The following is a 20,711-nucleotide window of genomic DNA, read 5'->3' on the forward strand; positions in this document are numbered from 1 at the left end:
TCTATGCACTGAGGAACACAGCATTTCTCAGTGTGGGAATCTAACATCTTGAAGGGCATGATATGGGGTAATGATCACTGATTTGTTCAACATGGGCATCTTCTCTGTGGATTATGTGCAGGAGGGAGCTGCTCCTCCAGACCCTGCAGCAGGTGTTGCACTGTAATTATATGTGTATGAGAACCTATAGTGATAGGAGAGTGGCAAAACCAGTATAACCCTGCTACATCAAGGGTCAAATGTGTCAATTTAAGCCATTTGTATTGCGACAGGTTCATGCAAACAATTGTTACAGCTGCTGTGGGGGTCTCTCAAGTCACGGCAAGTGTATGCTTTTCCATACCCAGAGCATTCCACTCTACTGCTGGGGGGCAGAAGGAGCTGAAAGGAGCTCTCAGGGCACCACTCTTCCTGCACCTTTCAGAAGTACACCCCCAACCTTCATATGGGGCACTGAGATCACTATGAGCAGAAAAGTCTGTCCCCTAGAGACTCACTCCCACTTCACCTACCAACATATTTGGCAACTGCTGACAGCACCACATCTGGGTAAGATCTCTCATTCTGAGTCATGCCCAGGCCTCCGCTAACGGACATCCTCCATTAGTAGCACAATTACCCACAGTGACACCACTTACCCCAAGGAAAGTGCAACCACTACAGCGTCATTCATATTCCTCTGAGTAGCACAGTGCCCCCCAGCCCATCCAGCATGTAATGTGGTTGAGAGTTACCTGAGCACACCACACTGGCATCTTCACTATGGTCACAGAAATGGTCACCCCGAGGTTGAGACCCACACTCGGAGAAGGAATTTTCTTTTCCTGTGCAGTTCTGATGAACTATCCAGATCAGACCAGAACCTTGCCCAAAGTGAGCTTTGTCTGGGGCTAAGATTGCTGTCCTGCAGCCGAGCTCCCTGCACACCACATCAGCATCATTTAAGTCCCAGCCATCATCACACACAGTTCCCCACAGGCTGCCGTGAAACACCTCAACTCTCCCAGCACAGTCACTTGAGCCATTCACCAGCCGGACCATAGGCAGCTCTGGAGTGGAGAAAGATAGAGGCACCAGCAGAAGATAAATACTCCATTAGATTCCTGAACACTAGGGACTCTGGGGGATGGAACAGCTCCTGGTAATGAAATGAATGCTATGTAAAGTCAGACATGGACAAAGATTATGAGCATACTCAACATTTGTGTCTTACAAATAATGTTTTGAATTCAGGAGCTAACTATCACTGTCTGGAACCACCCCAAAGAACATTAAGAGCCCAAAACTGGACAAAGAGAGCCTGGGCTGCTAGTGCCTGTGAGCAGCTTCAGGCAGAAGGATCTGAGGCTGCACAGCACCCCATTGCATTGTAGTGAGGCAGGGGCATCAGACTCAACCCAGATGGGAGAAAGTCACTTGCTGCCCCACACAAGTTCCTTTGCCAGTGTCCTCTAGGGCAATTTTCCAGCATTGAGATTAGCTACAAGAGGAAATCAGTCCCTTGCTGCACCCCACAACTCCTCCCCTACAACATAGGGGGACCTAGTACAAGGCTGAGATTTTGGGTCCAACAGTAACTTCAAGGGGAATGCATCCCCTAGTAAAACTCTTGTCTTAGTATGTGCCATAAAACAACCCCTAACACCATCTAGCAAGTGAGATGAAGGGGAATTACCTGAGCACACAACACTTGCATCTTCACTATGCTGACAATTATGATCTCCCAAGGGTTTAGTTCTACATTCAGAGAGAGCAGCTTCTGTCCCTGTGCAAGCCACTTCATCCAGCCAGATGGCGTCATGTCCACGTCCAAAGTGAGCGCCTCCAGGGGCCGATAACACCGTCCCACAACCCAGCTCCCTGCACACCACTCCAGCATCATGCAAGTCCCAGCTGTCATCACATACTGTTCCCCACTGCTGGTCATGAAGCACCTCGACCCTGCCCTCACAGCGATGGGAACCGTTCACCAGACGGAGCTTTGCTGGCTCTGAAATGGGAATGATACAAGATTCAGAGATGTTACATGAAAGGGGTCCATTGTGAGCCCTCAGTCCAACCTCCCACATAACACCAGCTATGTATTTCTTGTACCCAGCTATCTACTTCAGCCTTGCTTAAAGCAGATCTTTTAAAAGTGGGATTCTACTCAAGACTGAGTAGTGGACATCCAGGGATACAGGCTGTACAGGCAAGACAGAGCAGGGAAAAGAGGGAGTCGGGGGATGTAGCACTATACGTCAAAGAGCAATACCTGTCCTCAGTGATCAGGATGGGGTCAGAGGAGGGGTAAAATGAGGCTCTATGGGTAAGAATGCAAGGGGGGCATGGGGAAAGGGACTTGATAGTGGGCATCTACTACAGACTGCCTCACCAGGGGGACAAGCTGGACCTGGAATCCTCAGGTCAGCTCACAGAGGCTGTGGTTGTCATGGATGACCTAAACTACCCAGACATCTACTGGGAGGAACAGTCAGCCAGGTCCAACTGCTCACATAGGTTCCTAGCCGGGATACAGGACCTCCACCTAAACTAGGAGGTGCATAGTCCCACCAGGGGAAATGCCTTGCTGGACTTGGTCCTTGCCACAGGTGATGACCTGGTGAGGGGTCTGCAGGTACTCAATCATCTGGGCAACAGTGATCATCACCTACTGGAATTTACTATCCAGCACAGGGTGGTGAACGCAAGCAGCAAGGCAGAGGTCCTTGACTTCAGGTGGGCCGACTTCTATAAGCTAAGAAGATTAGTAGAAGAGGCACTGGGGTCTCGGAGCTTCAATGAGATGGGAGGCCAAGACGGGTGGTTGTTCCTCAAGGAGATGATCCTCCAAGCTCCAGGGGAGTCACTCCCAATGCGCACCAAGCGGGGCAGGAGTGCTAAGAAGCCCCATGGCTCGGCAAAGGCATCCAGGGATGCGTGAGGACAAAAAAGGAGACATACAAACAGTGGAAGCAAGGGGCTATCACCAAGGAGGAGTACATCTCCATTGCTCAGGACTGCAGGGAGCCTGTTAGTAAGGCCAAGGCTGAGATAGAGCTAGGACTAGCAACCAGAATTAAGGATAATAAAAGTCCTTTTTCAAATACATAGGAAGTAAGAAGAAGGCACCGGGTAACATAGGGCCCCTACAGGATAGGCTTGGCGATCTGGTGATTGCGGCAAATGAAAAAGCTGACTTCTTTAACAAATTCTTTGCCTCCATATTCCTGAACAGGGACTAACCAGGACAGCACTCCTATTAGAATTGCGGACGGACCCAGGGGAGGCACCGCCATGCCTAGGGTCAGGGACAACCTAGTTAGGGAACTTTTGGAGGGGCGGGACATGTTTAAATCAGTAGGTCCAGGTGCTCTTCACCCAAGGGTGTTGAGGGAATTGGTGGGGATCATAGCAGGGCCCCTGGCACAGCTCTATGAGTGCTCGTGAGGCACTGGCCAGGTACCAGAGGATTGGAAAAGGGCCAATGTGGTACCCATTTACAAAAAGGGAAGAAAGGAGGACCCTGGCAATTATAGGCCAGTCAGTCTTACCTCAGTCCTTGGGAAGACCTTTGAGAAAATTATCAAGGAGCACATCTGCAAGAGCCCAGCAGGGGAGGTAATGCTCAGGGGCAACCAACATGGGTTCATTGAGAGCAGGTCCTGCCTGACTAACCTGGATTCTTTTTATGATCAGGTCACAAAGTCCCTGGACTGGGGTGTTGCGGTAGATTTCATCTTCCTGGACTTTAAGAAGGCCTTTGACATGGTTTCTCATCACATTCTCTTAAAAAACCTAGGTGACTGTGACACCGATGCCTACACAGTCAGATGGGAGGCAAACTGGCTAGATAGTCGCACCCACAGAGTGGTGGTGGATGGGTAATTTTCGACCTGGAGGGATATGGGCAGTGGAGTCCCCCAGGGCTTGGTCCTGGGGTCTGTATTGTTTAACATCTTTATCAGCAATATGGATGTGGGTGTGGAAAGCATGCTGTCCAAACTTGCTGACGACACCAAGTTGTGGCGTGAGGTGGGCACACTGGAGGGGAGGGTCAGAATCCAGCTAAAACTAGACGGGTTACAGGGATGTGTGGATGAGAATAGGATGGAATTCAATGCAGACAAGTGCAAGGTGCATCTAGGGAGAGGGAACTAGCAACACACCTATAGGCTGGGGAACACCCTTTTTGTCAACACAGTGGCAGAAAGGGATTTTGGAATCATTGTCAACTGCAGGATGAACGTGAACCGCCAATACGAGGAAGCAGTCAGTAAGGCTAATCGCACCTTGTCGTGCATCTACAGATGCATCACAAGCAGGTCTAAAGAGATGATCCTTCCCCTCTATGCAGCATTGGTCAGGCCACAGTTTGAGTACTGCGTCCAATTCTGTGCGCGGCATTTCAAGAGGGATGTGACTTGCACTGAGAGGGTCCAGAGGAGGGCCACTCACATAATCAAGGGGCAGCAGGGCAGGCCCTATGTATGAGGAGAGGCTAAAGGGCCAGAACCTGTTCAGCCTCCACAAGAAAAGGCTGAGAGGGGATCTGGTGTCTGTTTACAAACTCATTAGGGGGAACCAGCAAGAATTGGGGGAGGCCCTGTTCCCCTGGGCACCATCAGGGGTTACTAGGAATAATGGCTACAAATTGTTAGAGAGAAGGTTCAGGCTGGACATCAGGAGACATTACTGTACAGTTAGGGCTGCCAGGCTCTGGAATGGGCTCTCAAGTGAGGTGGTACTCTCTCCTACCTTGGGCGTTTTCAAAAGGAGGCTGGACAGATATTTGGCTGGGGTGATATGACCAGGCCACCCATCCCTGCCTGGGGCAAGGGGTCGGACCTGATGATCTATTTAGATCCCTTGCAACCCTAAACACTGTGACACGATGACACTATGGCCTCCTGAGGGCCCTTCTAGCCATGCTTCTCCATAATTCTATCATACTAAAGAGCTCACTGTTATCCAAAATCTAACCCCCTTGAAGGCATGCCACAGCTTAAGTGTTGTTTTTTTTGGTAAGCTACACATGCTCAACTTCATTAGTCTCTCTATGCACGGCAGGCTTTCCAGCCATTTGTTGCAGAGCATCTCAGTGCTCTGCTCCTATAAAGAGGCACAGGTGCTGGTTGCTGGGGCAACTGCTGTTGGTCAGCTGACTGGAAGGGGGCAGGGCCTGACCTATGTATAAACCCAGGCTGAGGCCAGGGAGGTAGTTCTCTAGCAGCAGTCATAGAGGTGGGAACGCTGCTGGAGCAGCGAGAAGGAAGCGGCCAGGATACTTGGGCACTTGTTATAGGTGAGAGTGAGAGAAACCCTGTCATGGACTTGAATATGGTTATAGCTGGATGGTTTGAATTTGTGTTGTAGCCAAGTGGCTTGAGTTTCTGTTTACTGTTTAAAACCGGAGGACTGGGTGAGGCTATTAGGGGTTGGGGGAGGCCTCATAGGGACTCCATGGTAGCGTGGGGACCCCGGCGCCAGAGGGGGCGCAGCACTGGGGGTGCGCTAACCCTGGTGCCAGAAGGGGCGCAGCATGATAAGCACCCCAGAGCAAAGGGAAAGCCCCAGAGGAAGGGGCATCGATTGCAGAGTGCCTGAGGGGGCGCAAGATTGTGAGGCAAGCCAGAGCGCCTAAGGGGGCAGACCGAACAACGTTTGGGATATCAGCAAGGCTTGGGGTGTGGCAAAGGGGCGGCTGGAGCCACGCATAGTCCATAAGGCTGGGGTGCACCAAGTCAAACAATACAGAACAGGGGCCAGGATACATCAGAGCACCGTGGCCAAGGGGACAAAAGGCAGCCTCCCTTATAACTACATAACATCAAAGATGTGGCGGGTGAGAACGAGGGTGCTTGAAGGAAACTTGGCACAGTAGGGGGCACTAGGAGAGATTACAGCCACTCCTAGGACCCTGCGTTGCGACACCCTTGAATTATTCTTGCAGTTCTTTTCCCAGTATCTTCCCATTTTTCAGCATCCCTTCTGCAGCATGGACACCCAAATGAGACATAGTAACCAGTAACAGAAGTGCCTCAGAGCCACCTCAGCATATACAGTCAGTATGCTACCCAGGAACAAAATCAGGGTTTGGAGGGACAAGAGGATGGGACATAAATGATGGTTACCTGAGCACACTACACCAGCATCTTCTCCATGGTAGCAGTTATGATCACCCCACAATATGGCTCCACACTTGGAGATTGCATCTTCTGTCCCAGTACAGTTCACATCATCTAGCCATATGGGGCCAGATCCAGGCCCAAAACTGGAGCTGCGTATGGCCACTAATGCTGCCCCACAGCCCAGCTGTCTGCACACTACGTTGGCATCATGTATATCCCAGTCGTCATCACACACGGTTCCCCACTCCCTGTCGTGGAACACCTCGACTCTCCCAGCACAGTGACTTGAGGCGTTCACCAGTCGAATCTCAACTGGGTCTGAAATAGGAAAAGATACAAACACCCCAAGGGGATAAATAGTCAGACAGATTCCTGTGCATCTAACTCGAGTGCCACAACCAAACTAAGATCCCAGAACCACCCACCCTACATGGAAACACGTGCCCAAGCTGCAACAGAGTCAGTTGATCCTGGATAGGCCTCGTCAGCCATCTTCAGGTCCACAGATAAGACAGTCATGGAAGACAATAATCCTCACCTGTGAGGGATTGCCGATGAGTGCCGCTGAAGAACATGGTACCTCCCAGTGAGGGTCCTAGCACCTTGTAGGGCATAATATAGGTAATGATTACTGATTTCTCCCACACAGCATCTTCACTGTGGTTACTGTGCAAGAAGCCTCAGGGTTTGTTCCTGAAGTTTAAAATTGGTCTGAGCAAGGAATGTAGGGGTTCAGTTCTCAACAAAGTGTTCTGTGGGTTTCTAGCCCCATTAGTAACTGCCCAATCAGTCAAAGCAGCCATAGTCAACCAGGGTGCCAAAGCAGCCCCTGAATAGGAGATGATCAGATAAGCTCAGGCTCTGGCTTATCCCTGCCTGGCTGGTCCTTCATCACTGTCCCTCTCCTCTGCAACGAGATGAGCACTGTATTATATAAATTCGTTTTGGAAATTGAGTGCCACTCAATTCACAAAAATTATGGAGGTGCCTTGAGTCCAAAAAAGGGGTACTTTGAGTCCACTGAAGGCTGTTTTGCCCACGAGATACCCTGAACGTGCTTTCCAGAAAAGTCATGCCTTATATGACTATGATTTGGAAGACATTCTCTTTCCCCTGTGTAGAGTTGTAGTTGGGACAGACTGTGGTATTGTTTTGATTGTTTCTGGGTTAAATGTGGATTTTTTCTCCACTGTAATGTTGCTTGCCTCAGTTTCCCTGACTTTCTTGTATGTAGGTATACCACACACAAAAAAAGTTAGTGCACAGGGGAGGCTCTGTACTAAGTGTTTCAGCTACTAGAGAATGGGCCGTCAACTATACAATGGATTAATATGCATATGAAGACATACCTTTGGATTCAGGGCCTAGTACCTGCAGAATCTCTGCTGTCCCTTGCCCCCGAGAAAGACATCAAAGACACCCCAGCATGAGAAAATGGCTTGAAAAAGAAATGCCCAGATCCAGGACATAGGGGGACTAAGGGAAAAATGTACACTGGGAGAGCTTTCAAAAGGGATCCGTGCAGCTCTGGACCAAGCAGTAGCTGTTCCATTACAGCTGTTCTATGTACATGAGCCTGTAGTGATAGGAGTGTGGCAACATCACTTCAGGTCGTAGTTAAAGCTGGGAGTTCCAAGCAAGAAACTCCTCTGGAGAACCAGTGACAGTATTTCTCTTATGTTTTCTATGGGGAGTTTCTGTATTCCCAGAGGCAAGCCAAACTATTCCAACATAGGCAAGGACTTAAACTGTGCAAAGGGTAGCACAGTTCCTACTGAAAACACAACCTCATCTCTCTGAAAAAGAGCTCCCCGTCTGGAGCCAACCTTGCAACTTTTTACAGCACAAGTAGCCTTCCAGGTCACCACACTAATCAGCTTCCAGGATCACCAGCATCCCTTTTGGTATTGCAGATCTCCCAATGCCACAGAGGATGACATCTGTGAGAGTTACCTGTGCACACCACACCAGCATCTTCCCTATGGTTACAATTCTTTTCTCCCCAGAGCCTGACCCTGCACTCAGAGAAGGCAGCTTCTGTCCCCGTGCAGTTTACATCCTCCAGCCAGATGCGGTCAGATCCTTGTCCAAAGTAAGCAGAGCCTGGTGCTGATACCACCATTCCACAGCCCAGATCTCTGCACACCACTGCAGCATCCTGTAAGTCCCAGGTTTTGTCACAGACAGTTCCCCACTGCTCATGGTGAAACACCTCGAATCTCCCAGAGCAGCGACTTGAGCCATTTATCAGCCGGAGCAGAGGTGGTTCTAAAATGAGTAAGGAAAAGGAGCAGTTATTCAGAGACATTCCTGAAAATCTGACCTCTTAAAAGAGAAGCACTTCTCACTGGTGGGGCCACGGACAATGCCTTTCTGCCAAGGGCTCATTCCCAGCCCCAACTGGCATGCAGCCACCTCTGGGATGGGAAAGGGCAGCTGAGAAAAAAGCCAGATGAATTTACACAGGAGAGGAAGGGGGAAAAAATCATGTTCCCAGTGAGGCTTGTTGTGGAGTGGAACATTTCTGTGTTACCAGGGATTTCTCTGTCTAACAGTCTCCATGCCACTCACCCATTACTGGGTTTGTTCCCTATGCCCACAGCCAATGGACAAAGCAGATCTTTGCTACAGCTTGGTAAAGAACATCTCTGCTAAGCCTTGGAGTTAGGAATGCTCCTAGAAAGGACTTCTCAAAAACAAAGCTGCCAATCCTGAAAGACTTACTCTGTACATGTTTAACACTGCTATCCTGCTCCAGCCACTTGCAGCACAGACTATGTTTGAAATGTAAGAACCTCCATGAGCACTTGTTGCTCTTGCTCAGCTCAGAGATGAAGGCCAATCCACTGGTAAGACAGGATTTTCCTCCTGACTTCCCTCCACGTTGGACAGCCATCCCCAGGAATGCAAGGAGCAACAAATCTTATGTGGGGAGAGGAGGCTGGGGTGGGGCGGGGGCGGGGAAATTCATCTGCACCATGCAGAAGGGAAAAGGATGAATGGATTTCAGGGTGCCTTGGTTGCCACATTGCACAGAGGAAAATTTTTGCTGGTCTTTGAGAATTAAGGCAGTTATAGGCCTTTGAAGCTGGTGAGACCAGAGGCAGAGAGAGAGCGCTCTTAAAGAGTTGCTGGCATCCTTGAGGGATATATGGGGACTACCCACTGCAATCAAGGCATTGCAAAATGTCATATCCCCAGGGACATAACAAGGCTTCTCTAGGGAAATTCACATCCAATGAATATGGACAATTTAGAGGCAACTCTTGAAAAGCAGTAGTCAATCAACTCTCTTTCCTTTATAAGAGCTTTGATGTGGGGTAGCAGGACAGTGTTCCCTATTGCCATGCAGGAAGTGAGTAGGATGAAGGTTACCTTTGCACACAACGCTGGCGTCTTCCCCATGGTCACAGTTGTGCTCTCCCCAAGGCTTGCTTGTGCATTCGAAGAGGGAAGTTTCTTTCCCTGAGCATTCTATGTCATCCAGCCAAATGGGGCCAGATCCTTGTCCAAAGTAAGCCTTACTGTGCATTGATAATGCTTGCCCACAGCCCAGCTGCCTGCACACCACCTTGGCATTTTGCAAGCTCCAGGTATCATCACATATGGTTCCCCACTTCTGGTCATGAAGCACCTCTACTCTTCCAGCGCAACGATGATGGCCGTTCACCAGCAGAATTGGAATTGGATCTGGAATAGGAAAGGACCCATACACCAACAAGAATAAATAGTCACAGATCTCCTGGGCATTTGATCACCAGTGACACTGGGGAAGGGAGCACCTCCCATAGACGGATCTTGCGTCATGTGATGGGGATACACATTACTGGCACATCAATATTAGCATTTTTTCCATGGTTGTAAGGTTGAAGTCTCAGGGCTCATCGTTTGAGTCTTAAAAGTACTGAGACCAGATGGTCTAAGTGCCCATATCATGACAAAATGTTCCCAGGTTTCTAGTCTCCAGCAGCAGAGGTAGGCTTCAGCTGATGCCAAAACCGGTGGTAGGATAGGGCTTCTAGTAGGTAGCATGGGGCCAGGAGACCAGAGCTGACCGATCTGGGAAAGCAACTTTCCCTGCCTTTGCACACCTGGCTCCAGGCATGCAGAACCCTATGGAACCCCCTGCAGGTCACAGGGTTCACAATAACTGTCTTGGGTGAGTACCCCCTACTGAGCCACCCCCCTGGTTGCTTGCAGTACAACATGCCCAATCCAGCAACCCACTGGAGCACTGGCTTTCATCAGTGATTTTGAGAGAAAACTCTCTACTGAGTTGTAATTCCATCTTGCTCCATGAATCACAGACACATAGCACCACACTGAGATATGGGGTTGCTGAAGACTCATAAGTGAAAGCTCCTCAGGTCAGTGACCCAGATTAGTCTCTGCAGCACAGAGACCTGTATCTCTTCCTATTGCCTGTGATCCTGGAGGGCTCAGTTGGGAAGTGGTTCCCATGGACTCCACACAAGATACCCTCTGCAACACAGAAGCCCCTTTGTCAGGCTGCACCCCTGAGGGTTGCATGGAGAGAGAAGAGCACTGCTGTCAGCCCTCACACACACCTTCGTACAGCACACCTCTCATGGTTCCACCACCGGTCACTAGAGTTGTTAGGAAGAATGCCCCCTACAGGACCAACATTTCTTGGGGCAGTCCAGTCCCCATTAGCTCCATGAGAAATGTGCCCCAACTGAAGGGTTACCTGAGCACACTACACTGGCATCTTTTCCATGGTCACAGTTGGTCTTTCCCACAAGTTTAACCCTGCACGCAGAGAGGGTGCTTTCGATTCCCAAGCAGTTAGCATCTTCGATCCAGGTATGGCCAATTCCTTGTGCAAACTCTGCTACAGCAGGGGCTGATAAAGGTCTGCCACAGCCCAGCTGCCGGCACACAACTTCAGCATCATGGATGTCCCAGCCATCAGCACACACAGTTCCCCACTGCTGGGCATGGAGCACTTCGACTGTCCCACTGCAGAAACTGGAACCATTCACCAGCCGAACTTCCATTGGATCTGAAACAGAGAAAATACACATAGCTCAAGAAGATAAATGCTCCAAAAATTCTGTATATCATAGATTCATAAATAAGTAGGGCTTGAAGAGACCTCTGGAGGCTGACTAGTTTAACCCACTGCCTGAGGCAGGATCATCCCTATCCAAACCATCCCAAGCAAATCTTTGTCTAACCTATAAGACAACCTATATCAGATATAGTAGAAACCAGGGGTGCTTCAATTCCTCTAGATGGAACCAATGCCAAATAAGAGGGTAGAGAATGGAGGTAGGGTAGCAGAGATGAACTAAGTGAGCAACTGAATAGTGGGAAACGTCAGGCTAAGGACATGGACTTTTGTGGGGTGGTGGGAAGCAGGCGTTTGCTGTTGGAAACAGGTTCAGCTTAATGGAAAGAAAAGGGAAGTAAAGGGGAGGGCAGGGAAGTGGAGGGTGTAGAGGAAGAGACTGTGGGGAAGCAGAAGAGGAGAGATGGAAGAAAGAGCTACTCTGCACAGGGCCGGGCAAGTCTAATCTGAAATGGAGAACATTTTTCAAGTGCTTGCAGGGAATGGTTTCCACCACTGGAATCTCCACCTGATTACACACCACAACTTCCCCCAAGGCCATATACACAGCAATCTCTAGCACAACTTTGGGATCACTAGTGAGTAAAAGGGAGGATGCCCCCTTGTGAGTAATCCAGCCCATGCACCCACATCACTCCCGAGGCCAAGGAGAGAACAACACCTACTGAGCCCCACACTCCACTGCTGCTGGAACACAGGCTTCAGCATGAGTCTGGACACTATGATCTGAACTCAGCAGGAGGGAAGTATGCCTCCAACCACTTCTCCCATGTCCATCCTTTGAGTGCATTCCTCTTTGCAATACCACTGGCCAGGGGGTTTGCACTGACTCAAAAGACAGTTTCCACTCACACACTTCCCCCAATTTACATCACCAGGAGAAACACCAAAGTTCAATGGAATTGGCAGCTCCCTACACAATCACTGCCATTGTCATGCAGCACAGCTCCCCTTAGCATCATGCAGGATGTGACATGAAGAAGGAGTACCTGAGCAAATCACACTGGCGTCTTCTCTGTGGTTACAGTTATTCTCACCCCACGGCCTGGCCCTGCAGTCAAAGAGGGTATTTTCTGTCCCAGTGCAGTTCACATCATCCAACCAAGTGGGTTCATGGCCTTGTCCATAGTGAGCCTTGCCTGGGGCTGATAAAGGCATCCCACAGCCCAGCTGTCTGCACACCACTCTGGCATCCTGAAAGTCCCAGCCATCATCACACACGCTTCCCCACTGCTCCTTATGAAGCACCTCCACTCTGCCAGCGCAGCGACTGGGGCCATCCACCAGCCGGACCTCAGTAGGCTCTGAGACAGGACAAGATACAAATCATCAATGAGATAAATGATCAGAGAGATTCCTGTGCATCTTATCCCTGGTGATATGGAAATGAAGTACCTCCCACTGATGAAGCTGCTGACATGTGGAATGTGACAAGGCAAATGATGACCTCAGCATTCAAGGCTGGTATCTATTCCATGGTTAAACTGTGAAAGATGCAAGGCTGGATGGAAACTTACCCAAATGCCGGCTTTAAGAGCCCCATTCTTAAGCAAGTGCCCTAGGGTTTCTAGTTCCTATTAACATTTTCTGGTTCAGCCCGATTCTAAATATTGTACAGGGAACTATGAATTTCTAGGACTGAACTGGGATGCAATGGGACAGGAGGCTCAGTAGGGACTAAGATGGAAAAAGGATTCTTTCTACTCCACAGGCCCAGATCCACATGCACAGCATCCTCTAGGAACATAGCAGGGTGCTGGGGTCACCAGGGACTGATAGAGTTGAGCCCCTCCTACTATGATACTTATTTCACCCCATGCAGAACAGTGACCTTGAGTGCCCCCCATGACTCCCATGTGCGGATCCCAAACCAGCGCCTACAGTACAGAGACCCCCATTTTCTTCACTGGCCACTTGTGATCCAAGCTGGCAGAAAGGAGAGAGCTGCTCCCTCTTCTCCCACTCACTACACCCCCTGCAGTACAGAACCTCTTAGCATCAGGCCACACCACCAATATTTGCATGGAGAAGGAAGTTAACTAACACCAACCTTTACACACACTTCCATGCAGCACAACCCTTCTGGTTCTCTTGCTCACTGGGGTCAGCATGGTCTGGCTAGGGAGAGTGCCTCCTACAGGACCAATAACATTGCTCCCCACAGCACAGATCCTATAATACCATATGAGTATGGATTACCTGAGCACAACACACCAGCACGTTCATAGTGACAGTAGTCGATTCCCCAAGCCTTGGCCCTGCAGTCAGACAGGGCAGCTTCTGTCCCTGCGCACTGAACTCCATCCAGCCACAAAGGACCAGGTTCTTCTTGAACGGACTCTCCAAAGTGGGCTGCTAGTGGTGTCCCACATCCCACCTGCCTGCACACGACTTCAGCATCCATTAAATCCCACATGTTATTACAAACAGTTCCCCACTTCTCATCATGAAGCACTTCAACTCTCCCAGAGCAGCGACTATAGCCACCCACCAGCCGCAGATCCGTTGGCCCTGAAATGCAGAAAAATCCAATCAGCACAAGTAGAGGCATGCTCTTAGAGAAACTCCATTGCAGCTCATCACTAGTAATACTGCAGAGCAAAGTGCCACCTAAACCCATGTCACAGGCACAGATATTATTAGATGGCCCAAATTAACTTCTTCTCCACGCTGAGTACATTGAAGGCTGTGAGTCATCTGGAATGACCAGGCTCAGGGCTCATCACTAAGCCAAGTGACTATGGGTTTCCAGGCCCCACAAAGATGTCTAGGTTTGGCTGGATATCAAGGTTGCCCAGTGGCTTGCTCATTGTACAGTTACCCATTGTAAGTCTAAGGGATGGGTGGGTCTCAACAGAGCAGCACCTCTTGCTTCCTCAGAACCTCTGCCCCATACACACAGTGGACTCTACTGCCAAAGGGTCCTGCCAGGCTGAGGGCCTTCTAGTGGCTCTGCACGGTTTATGAAGGAGTGTAATGGGGCCCTTGCCCCATTATTGAGGAAGATGAGAAATACCTGTGGCCTGCTGGCCAGACAAGGCCCCAAGTGCAGAATTAAGTAATGAAAAGACTTAAACGCTTGCCACAGAGCCGGCAGCAACAGCAACATCAGGGGCCTGGGGCTTGCTTGCATGGAAACACCCCAAGTCCCTCTATGCAAGCAAGGGGCCTCATTGCGGCTGCCCCACCCAACGGAATCAGAAACCACCCGTGGCAGCTCTGGGAGGGAGGTGACCAGCAGGGAGAGGGGTCAGGGATCCATGCAAACCCCAATCCTGAGTCGGAGCAGGGCAGTCTAGTCCTGCAAGCTGTGAAGAAGGAACTCCCTGGCCAGGCAAGCTACAAGGGAGTGCTAGATAGACTGCTGAGCTGCATCAGGACCACCTAGGGAGGGCTGTCCTGAGGGGTTGTTTGCCTAAGCAAGAAGGCAAGGGGGGGGGGGGGGAAGGTTTTCCTTTTTAAAGTGCCAGTGTGCCATTTTCCCTTTCGTGACACTGGTGGGCCCAGAAGGGAGAGTTTGCATTATAGCTCGTGGGCTTCTCTTTTGGTTATAGTTCATACTGGTGGCTTGGGTTTGGGACTGTGAGAGGTGGTCTTTGGAGGTCCCGTCAGTGCCCTAGGGGTACGTATTCATCTTGAGCCCTGCTAGGGGCAGGCTCAGGGCACTGAGGGAGCAGCAAACCCAAAGCAGGGCAAAGTGTGGGGCCAGGGAGCCCTGAGCCTAGAGCAGTGCAGACAAGGCCTGTGGAGGGCTGGGACCCAGAAGCCAGGTCTGGTGCAGTGGGCACAGGCTACAGGACCCAGTCAAGAGAAGAAGGGGTTGAAGCCAGAAAGGCTGAGTCCTGACAAGCATATAGGGGTATCCCAAGACATGTAATTAGCACACAAGCCAGTGGGTGAAATCAGGCATGGAAAGGCCTGGAATAACCTCCCTTCACAAGCATTTTGTTACAGGGATTTACTGACTCTGTGGACACAGCCCCATGCTGGACTAGTCCCCCATCCTGTGCAGCACAGACACCACTGTCAGGACACTGAGACAAGGTGGAACATCGCCGCTCCTGACTCAGGCATACCTTTGCTGCACAGCCCCACATTCCCCTATGCAGGATGTGATGTGGATGAGGGTTACCTAAGCACACAACTCCAGCATCCTCTCCGTGGTGACAGTGATGGTGTCCCCAGGGCTTAGCCCTGCATTCAGACAGGGCAGCCTCCATTCCTGTACAATTCACATTTTCCAGCCAGATGGGATCATGTCCCCGCCCAAACCAAGCCGAGCTTTTGGCTGATACCACTGGCCCACAGCCCAGCTGCCTGCACACCACTGTGGCGTCCTTTGTATCCCAGCCATTGTCGCACACGCTTCCCCACTGCTGGTCATGGAGCACTTCCACTCTGCCGGCACAGCGGCTCGAGCCATTCACCAGCCGGAGTGGAGGTGGCTCTGAAACAAGGAAAGATACAAGCAAAATACATGGTCATGAACATGCAGTGGCCAGTAACCTTTTTCCAAGCTGCCAACCAGTACAACCTGGCTCCAGTCTGGTGCAGGTCTGTTGGGCTTTGGCAGCACAGAGGCAGTGGGGAGGAGGGCACAGAGTGGGGTGCTTTTCAAGGACCTGCAGCACCTGTGGCACTGCTGCTTCTCTGCCCCCTGCTCCTCGGGTGTGGGGAGAGCTCAGCCCCACAGAGGAGCTGATCTAAGCCATTGAACTGAAAGTTGCTTCCACACTGCTCTGCCCTTCTCCCCACCCCTGCCCCTCTATTATCCAGCCCAGCCTCAGCACAGCCCTGCTCTGGCTGAAAGCTGTGCTTGCACCACAGCCAGGGAGTGGTGGGAGGAGGGGAAGTGAGGAGGCAGGGAGTGAGGAGAAGAAACAGGGACACCAGTACAGGGAACAGTTTCCAGCTTCCTGCCATGGTGCAGCTCCTTCCTGCCCAGCTGCAGCACAGGCACTGGCACAGGCAGAAGCTAAACCCTGCAGCTCCATGGGCTGGTGTATGTGCTCAAAGACAGGAAAGGCTGTATTGTATATCTATCTGTCTAGAAACATATTTTTGAAAAAAAAAAAGAAGAAAGAAATCTGTGTTACCAGGGATTTCTTCATCTAACAGCCTGCATACCAGTAGGTTATCATGGAGATTGTTCTTTATGCCCAGAGCCAATGGAGGGAGAGCAATGGAGAGAGAGCAGACCTCTACCCAAGCTTGTGGCTAGAAACCCCCAGAGCAGGAGGGAGGCTTCCAAAAATCAGAGCTGCCAAACCCGGAAGACACTCACTCTATACATGTTTAATACTGCTTTGCTGCTCCAACCACTTGCAGCACAACCAGGTTTGAAAACGAAGACCCTCTGTGAGCATATATTGCTCTTGCTCAACTCAAAGTGAGCAGGAGCCAGAGAAACAAGCAAAATTACCCTGTTGACTCATATTCAGCTTGCAGATCATTACGACCACCAGGGTCTTTTCTGCAGTACTACAGCATAGTCACCCTTGTTTTATGCATTCCCTCATTCCTGGCTAAGAGTAGAATTTTGAACTTCTGATTTAATTTTTGCTTTACACTTCAGCCAATTTTTTCAATGTATCAAGACCACTTTGAATTCTTATCTTACCTGCTACCCCGTCCACCTTGGTATCAGTCACAAATTTACTAGATGACTACTCAGTTCCATACTCCAAATCATTAATGAATATACTGAACAGTACCAGACCCAGGACAGATTTCCTGGGAGTCCACCTTGATACATAGCCTCAGTTAGATATTGAATTAAAACTGACTAAGATAATTATCTTCGAACACAATTATACAGTAAATTATGCACCCTCCCTACAGTAACCATATATAATCCATTTTTCCTAGGTCTGCTTATGAGAACAAGTTACATTGATCTTCTCCCCTCCCTGTCCCCCTAGTCTCAAGACCCATCTCATTGTCATAGAGGGGAACCAGAGTGTTTAGGTATGATTAGTCCTTGAAAACACATTGTTTCCTGGTCCTTTTCACCTTGATATCCTCAAGATGCTTCTAAAAGCATTGCTTAAGTATATGCTTCAGTATATTTTCAGGAACCAAAATTCAACTGACTGGTTGTAATTCCCTGGGTCGTCCTTCTTTAAAGATGGGAACTAGATTTACCCTTTGCCAGAATTCTGATAACTCTCAATGGATTTTCCAGAATAGCAGCTAATGGCTCAGTAATTGCTTCTGCTAATTCCCTGAATACTTTAGAGCAGAGTTGTCAAACATATGGCCTGTGGGATGGATCCAGTCCACAGAGCCACTTCATCTGGGTACTGGCTGGTTGGGGAAGTTGGAAGCACAGCTAGTGGTGGAAGGGGCCTGCCACAAAATCTGTGGCCTCCAGACCCTGATGAACATGGTCCTTGATGGCAGGTGTTTGTGGTTGCTTGCCCTACTGCTCCCACCACCAACCCTGCCATAGTTGCTACCAGCCCACTAGCCCTCTACAGCTGTCACTAGCCATGATGTCCCCATAGCAGCCATCATCATCCCCACCACTCCACCACAGGCACTGGCACCACCACAGCTGCCCTGTGCTCTGTGCTGGATCTGGCTTGTGAGGAGCCCTGCAGTCTGGATCTGGCCCAGGACATAATGGGAGTTTCACACCCCTGCCTTAGGATGCCCTGCTGATTTGGAAACATCAACTCTGTGTAAGTAACCTCCATTATAGGCTGGGACACCACACTCATCGCTTCCTTGATGATAATTGTGCTCATCATCTGATAGCGGACTTTTTTGTGAATGCTGCAGTCCTTTACATTTTTTAGTTTTCTCCATATTGTCCATTATTAGCATCTCCTCCCCCTGCAGTAGGGTACCTACACTTCTCCCAGTCTCTGTCTTACTCAGTGTCCAAGGCTTTTGCTGCTTTTTACACCCCTTGCAGTATTTCTCTCAATTTGTGCCTTGGCCTTACTGGTTTCCTCCCTACATGCCCATGCTATATTCTTATACTCAGCCTTAGCAATACAGCCTAGCTTCCACTTCAATGGTACATCCCCACATGCAGGGGTGTGCACTCGCAGCAGCAAAAACAGTAGCAGCACACATTTGTGTAGCTACTTTTTGCCCCTGTGCACGCCCCTGCACATGCACTTTGGCATGAGGCAAATTACCCCACTTCTAGCAAGCTATCCTTTTCCCGCTCCTGCCAGCTACTGGCATGCTGGAGGAGCAGGGACACAGCTAAAGGAGTGGAGACATTTTGGCCAGCAGCCAGAGCATCTCCTGGGAAGACCAAGCCTCCATGCCTGCTGGCACTTGTTCCTGTTGCATGTGCTGCACCATTTTTGTGGGGGGGGCAGGGGAGGGAGGGGTTGCACTGTTTTCTTTGCCGCTGGGATTTCCCAGTAGCAAATTTAGCCCTTTCTAATTGTTCTGGCCATGTGATTTGTGGCATGGCAAAGAGGTTTGCCGTGCCACAAACTACACAGAGTTGCATATCTGGATATACTCTCAGATTCCTTAAAATTTAAGTCAATGAAGAGCTCACAGCTTACTCAAGACCATCTCTTGCTATGTTTCCTATCCTTCCTTCTGATTAGGATAGCATCCTCCTCTGCCCATAATACTGTTGCTTTAAGGCAGCATTTCCCAACCTTTTTTGCCCCATGACACCCTTACTGAAATAAAAAACCACTGCAGCACATGGGACACGGAGCTGGGGCGGGGGTTGGTGTGTGGCCAGCCTGACACCGACAGGGAGGGGGGGCACGCAGCCAGCTGGACAACATTTTGGGCTGAATCCACGCCCCCTGCCTGGAGCCATGCTCCCCATCTGTCTGTGCATGGCTCCAGCCCAAAATGCCACGCCACACCAGTTGAGAAATGTAACTTTAAGGAATATCCTGTTCTTCTGGATTCCATTTTCCCTTAACCTCATTTCCCAAGAGATTCTGCTTACCCGTTCTCTGAGTTTTAAAGTCTCCCTCTTTGAAGTCTAATGTTTTTATTCTGCTGTTCCCCTTTCTTCCTTTGCTTAAGATCATGTACTCTGTCTTTTCCTGGTCACTGTTACCCAAGTTGTCTTCCACCTACACACTCTCAACCATTTCTTTCCATTTAGTAAGCAGCAAATCAAGAACTCTTCCTGTAAGTTGCCTGCTACACCATGTGCCTTAACATTTTTCACTAAGAATCTGAGAACTTGCTCAAATGTAGAACAGTGCCTACGGGTGTCATGTGCCATGTACCTGAACATACAACACCGGCCTCTTCTCCATGGTAGCAGCTATGGTTTCCCCAAAGCTTGATGCTGCATTCAGAGAGAGCAGCCTCTGTTCCCTTGCAGTTCACCCCATCCAGCCAGATGAGATTGGACGATTGCCCAAAGTAAGCCCCCTTTGGGGCAAACTCTGCTGTCCCACAGCCCAGTTGCCTGCACACAACTTCAGCATCATTCAAGTCCCAGTTATGATCACACACAGTTCCCCACTGCTGATTATGATGCACCTCAACTCTTCCGGCACAGCGACTTGGGCCATTCACCAGCTGAATCTCAGTTGGCTCTGTAAAGAATAATCATATAAACGCTGAAGGAAATAAATACTCAGATTCCTGTGCATCTCATCATTAATTATTAAGGAAATGTTAAAATTAAAATCTTTACATGTTATGTTAGAGTTCTGAGAAAAGCCTGACCCCAGACATGGTAACCACATTGGTACATAGTTGCAGGATGTTAGGGCAGTGTCAGTGGTTTTGTTAAGCATGTGGTCTACATTTGTCTGGGGTAAAATAATTGCAAGTTTTTGCACAAGATGGTATGGTTATGAGAGAGACCAGGCCACATGCCTGGTAACCACATTAATACATTGTCGAAGGATGTTAGAGCCATTTTGGGCATTGTCTTTAGCATGTAGTCCACATTTGCCTGAAATGACGAAGTGTCAGTAGCATTTGCAGTCTTTGTTAGTGTCTATATAAGTGAGGGAGTGTCTTTCGATCCACCCCCCAACTCTTTACTTCTTGTAGGCGGTCTTGATTGGCTGTCTGATTTTAATGATCACACAAGAAAACTACAAGAGATAAGGGTTCCCTCATGATACTTTTTATTGGATCAACTGTATAGTTGGGAGAGAAATTAGACAAGCTTTTGGGCACAAACTGCCCTTCCTCGGGTCTCAGGGAGCAAACCAAATCACCACAGAATCCCATGCAAGTATGCATGCATAGGTATGAGGCACATACCTATTTTACTACTTTGGTATATGCATCAATGAGCTGTACCCTTCTTGCTGTCAAACCGTGCTGCCTTCCTGGAAGGTGATTCACTTGATTTATCATTGGCCAGGGATGATCTGTAAGTGTCATGAAACTCCTTGCTTATTGTATTTTTTTGCAGCCCAGTCAAGCCTGATTATTTTCCGTAAAGAGAGAGGGAAGGGGGAAATCTGGTTAGAAGCTGAGACCTTGTTAAGCTAAAGAGAAGAGCAAGGTGAAGAGGGAGGAAAGTTTGCTAGAAGCTGAGGCCACAC

General features: G+C 49.5%; 1 protein-coding gene across 1 annotated transcript in view; it reads right to left on the reverse strand.

Annotated features, from left to right (window-relative positions):
- Window positions 1–20,711, reverse strand: part of LOC149864358 (scavenger receptor cysteine-rich domain-containing protein DMBT1-like) — a 68,136-nt gene that overhangs the window by 18,059 nt on the left and 29,366 nt on the right. Inside the window, exons 5-14 of the mRNA XM_090049526.1 lie at window positions 19,428–19,742; window positions 15,335–15,649; window positions 13,402–13,713; window positions 12,192–12,506; window positions 10,819–11,133; window positions 9,486–9,800; window positions 8,064–8,378; window positions 6,114–6,428; window positions 1,676–1,990; window positions 735–1,049 (exon numbers count right to left, since the gene is read on the reverse strand). Of these exons, the coding sequence (XP_089905652.1) occupies window positions 735–1,049; window positions 1,676–1,990; window positions 6,114–6,428; window positions 8,064–8,378; window positions 9,486–9,800; window positions 10,819–11,133; window positions 12,192–12,506; window positions 13,402–13,713; window positions 15,335–15,649; window positions 19,428–19,742 (3,147 nt within the window). The remainder of the gene's footprint in view (window positions 1–734; window positions 1,050–1,675; window positions 1,991–6,113; window positions 6,429–8,063; window positions 8,379–9,485; window positions 9,801–10,818; window positions 11,134–12,191; window positions 12,507–13,401; window positions 13,714–15,334; window positions 15,650–19,427; window positions 19,743–20,711) is intronic.

This window comes from Crocodylus siamensis, chromosome 5 (assembly GCF_052110815.1).
Source record: "Crocodylus siamensis isolate JL-2025a chromosome 5, ASM5211081v1, whole genome shotgun sequence".
Classification (NCBI taxonomy): domain Eukaryota; kingdom Metazoa; phylum Chordata; order Crocodylia; family Crocodylidae; genus Crocodylus; species Crocodylus siamensis.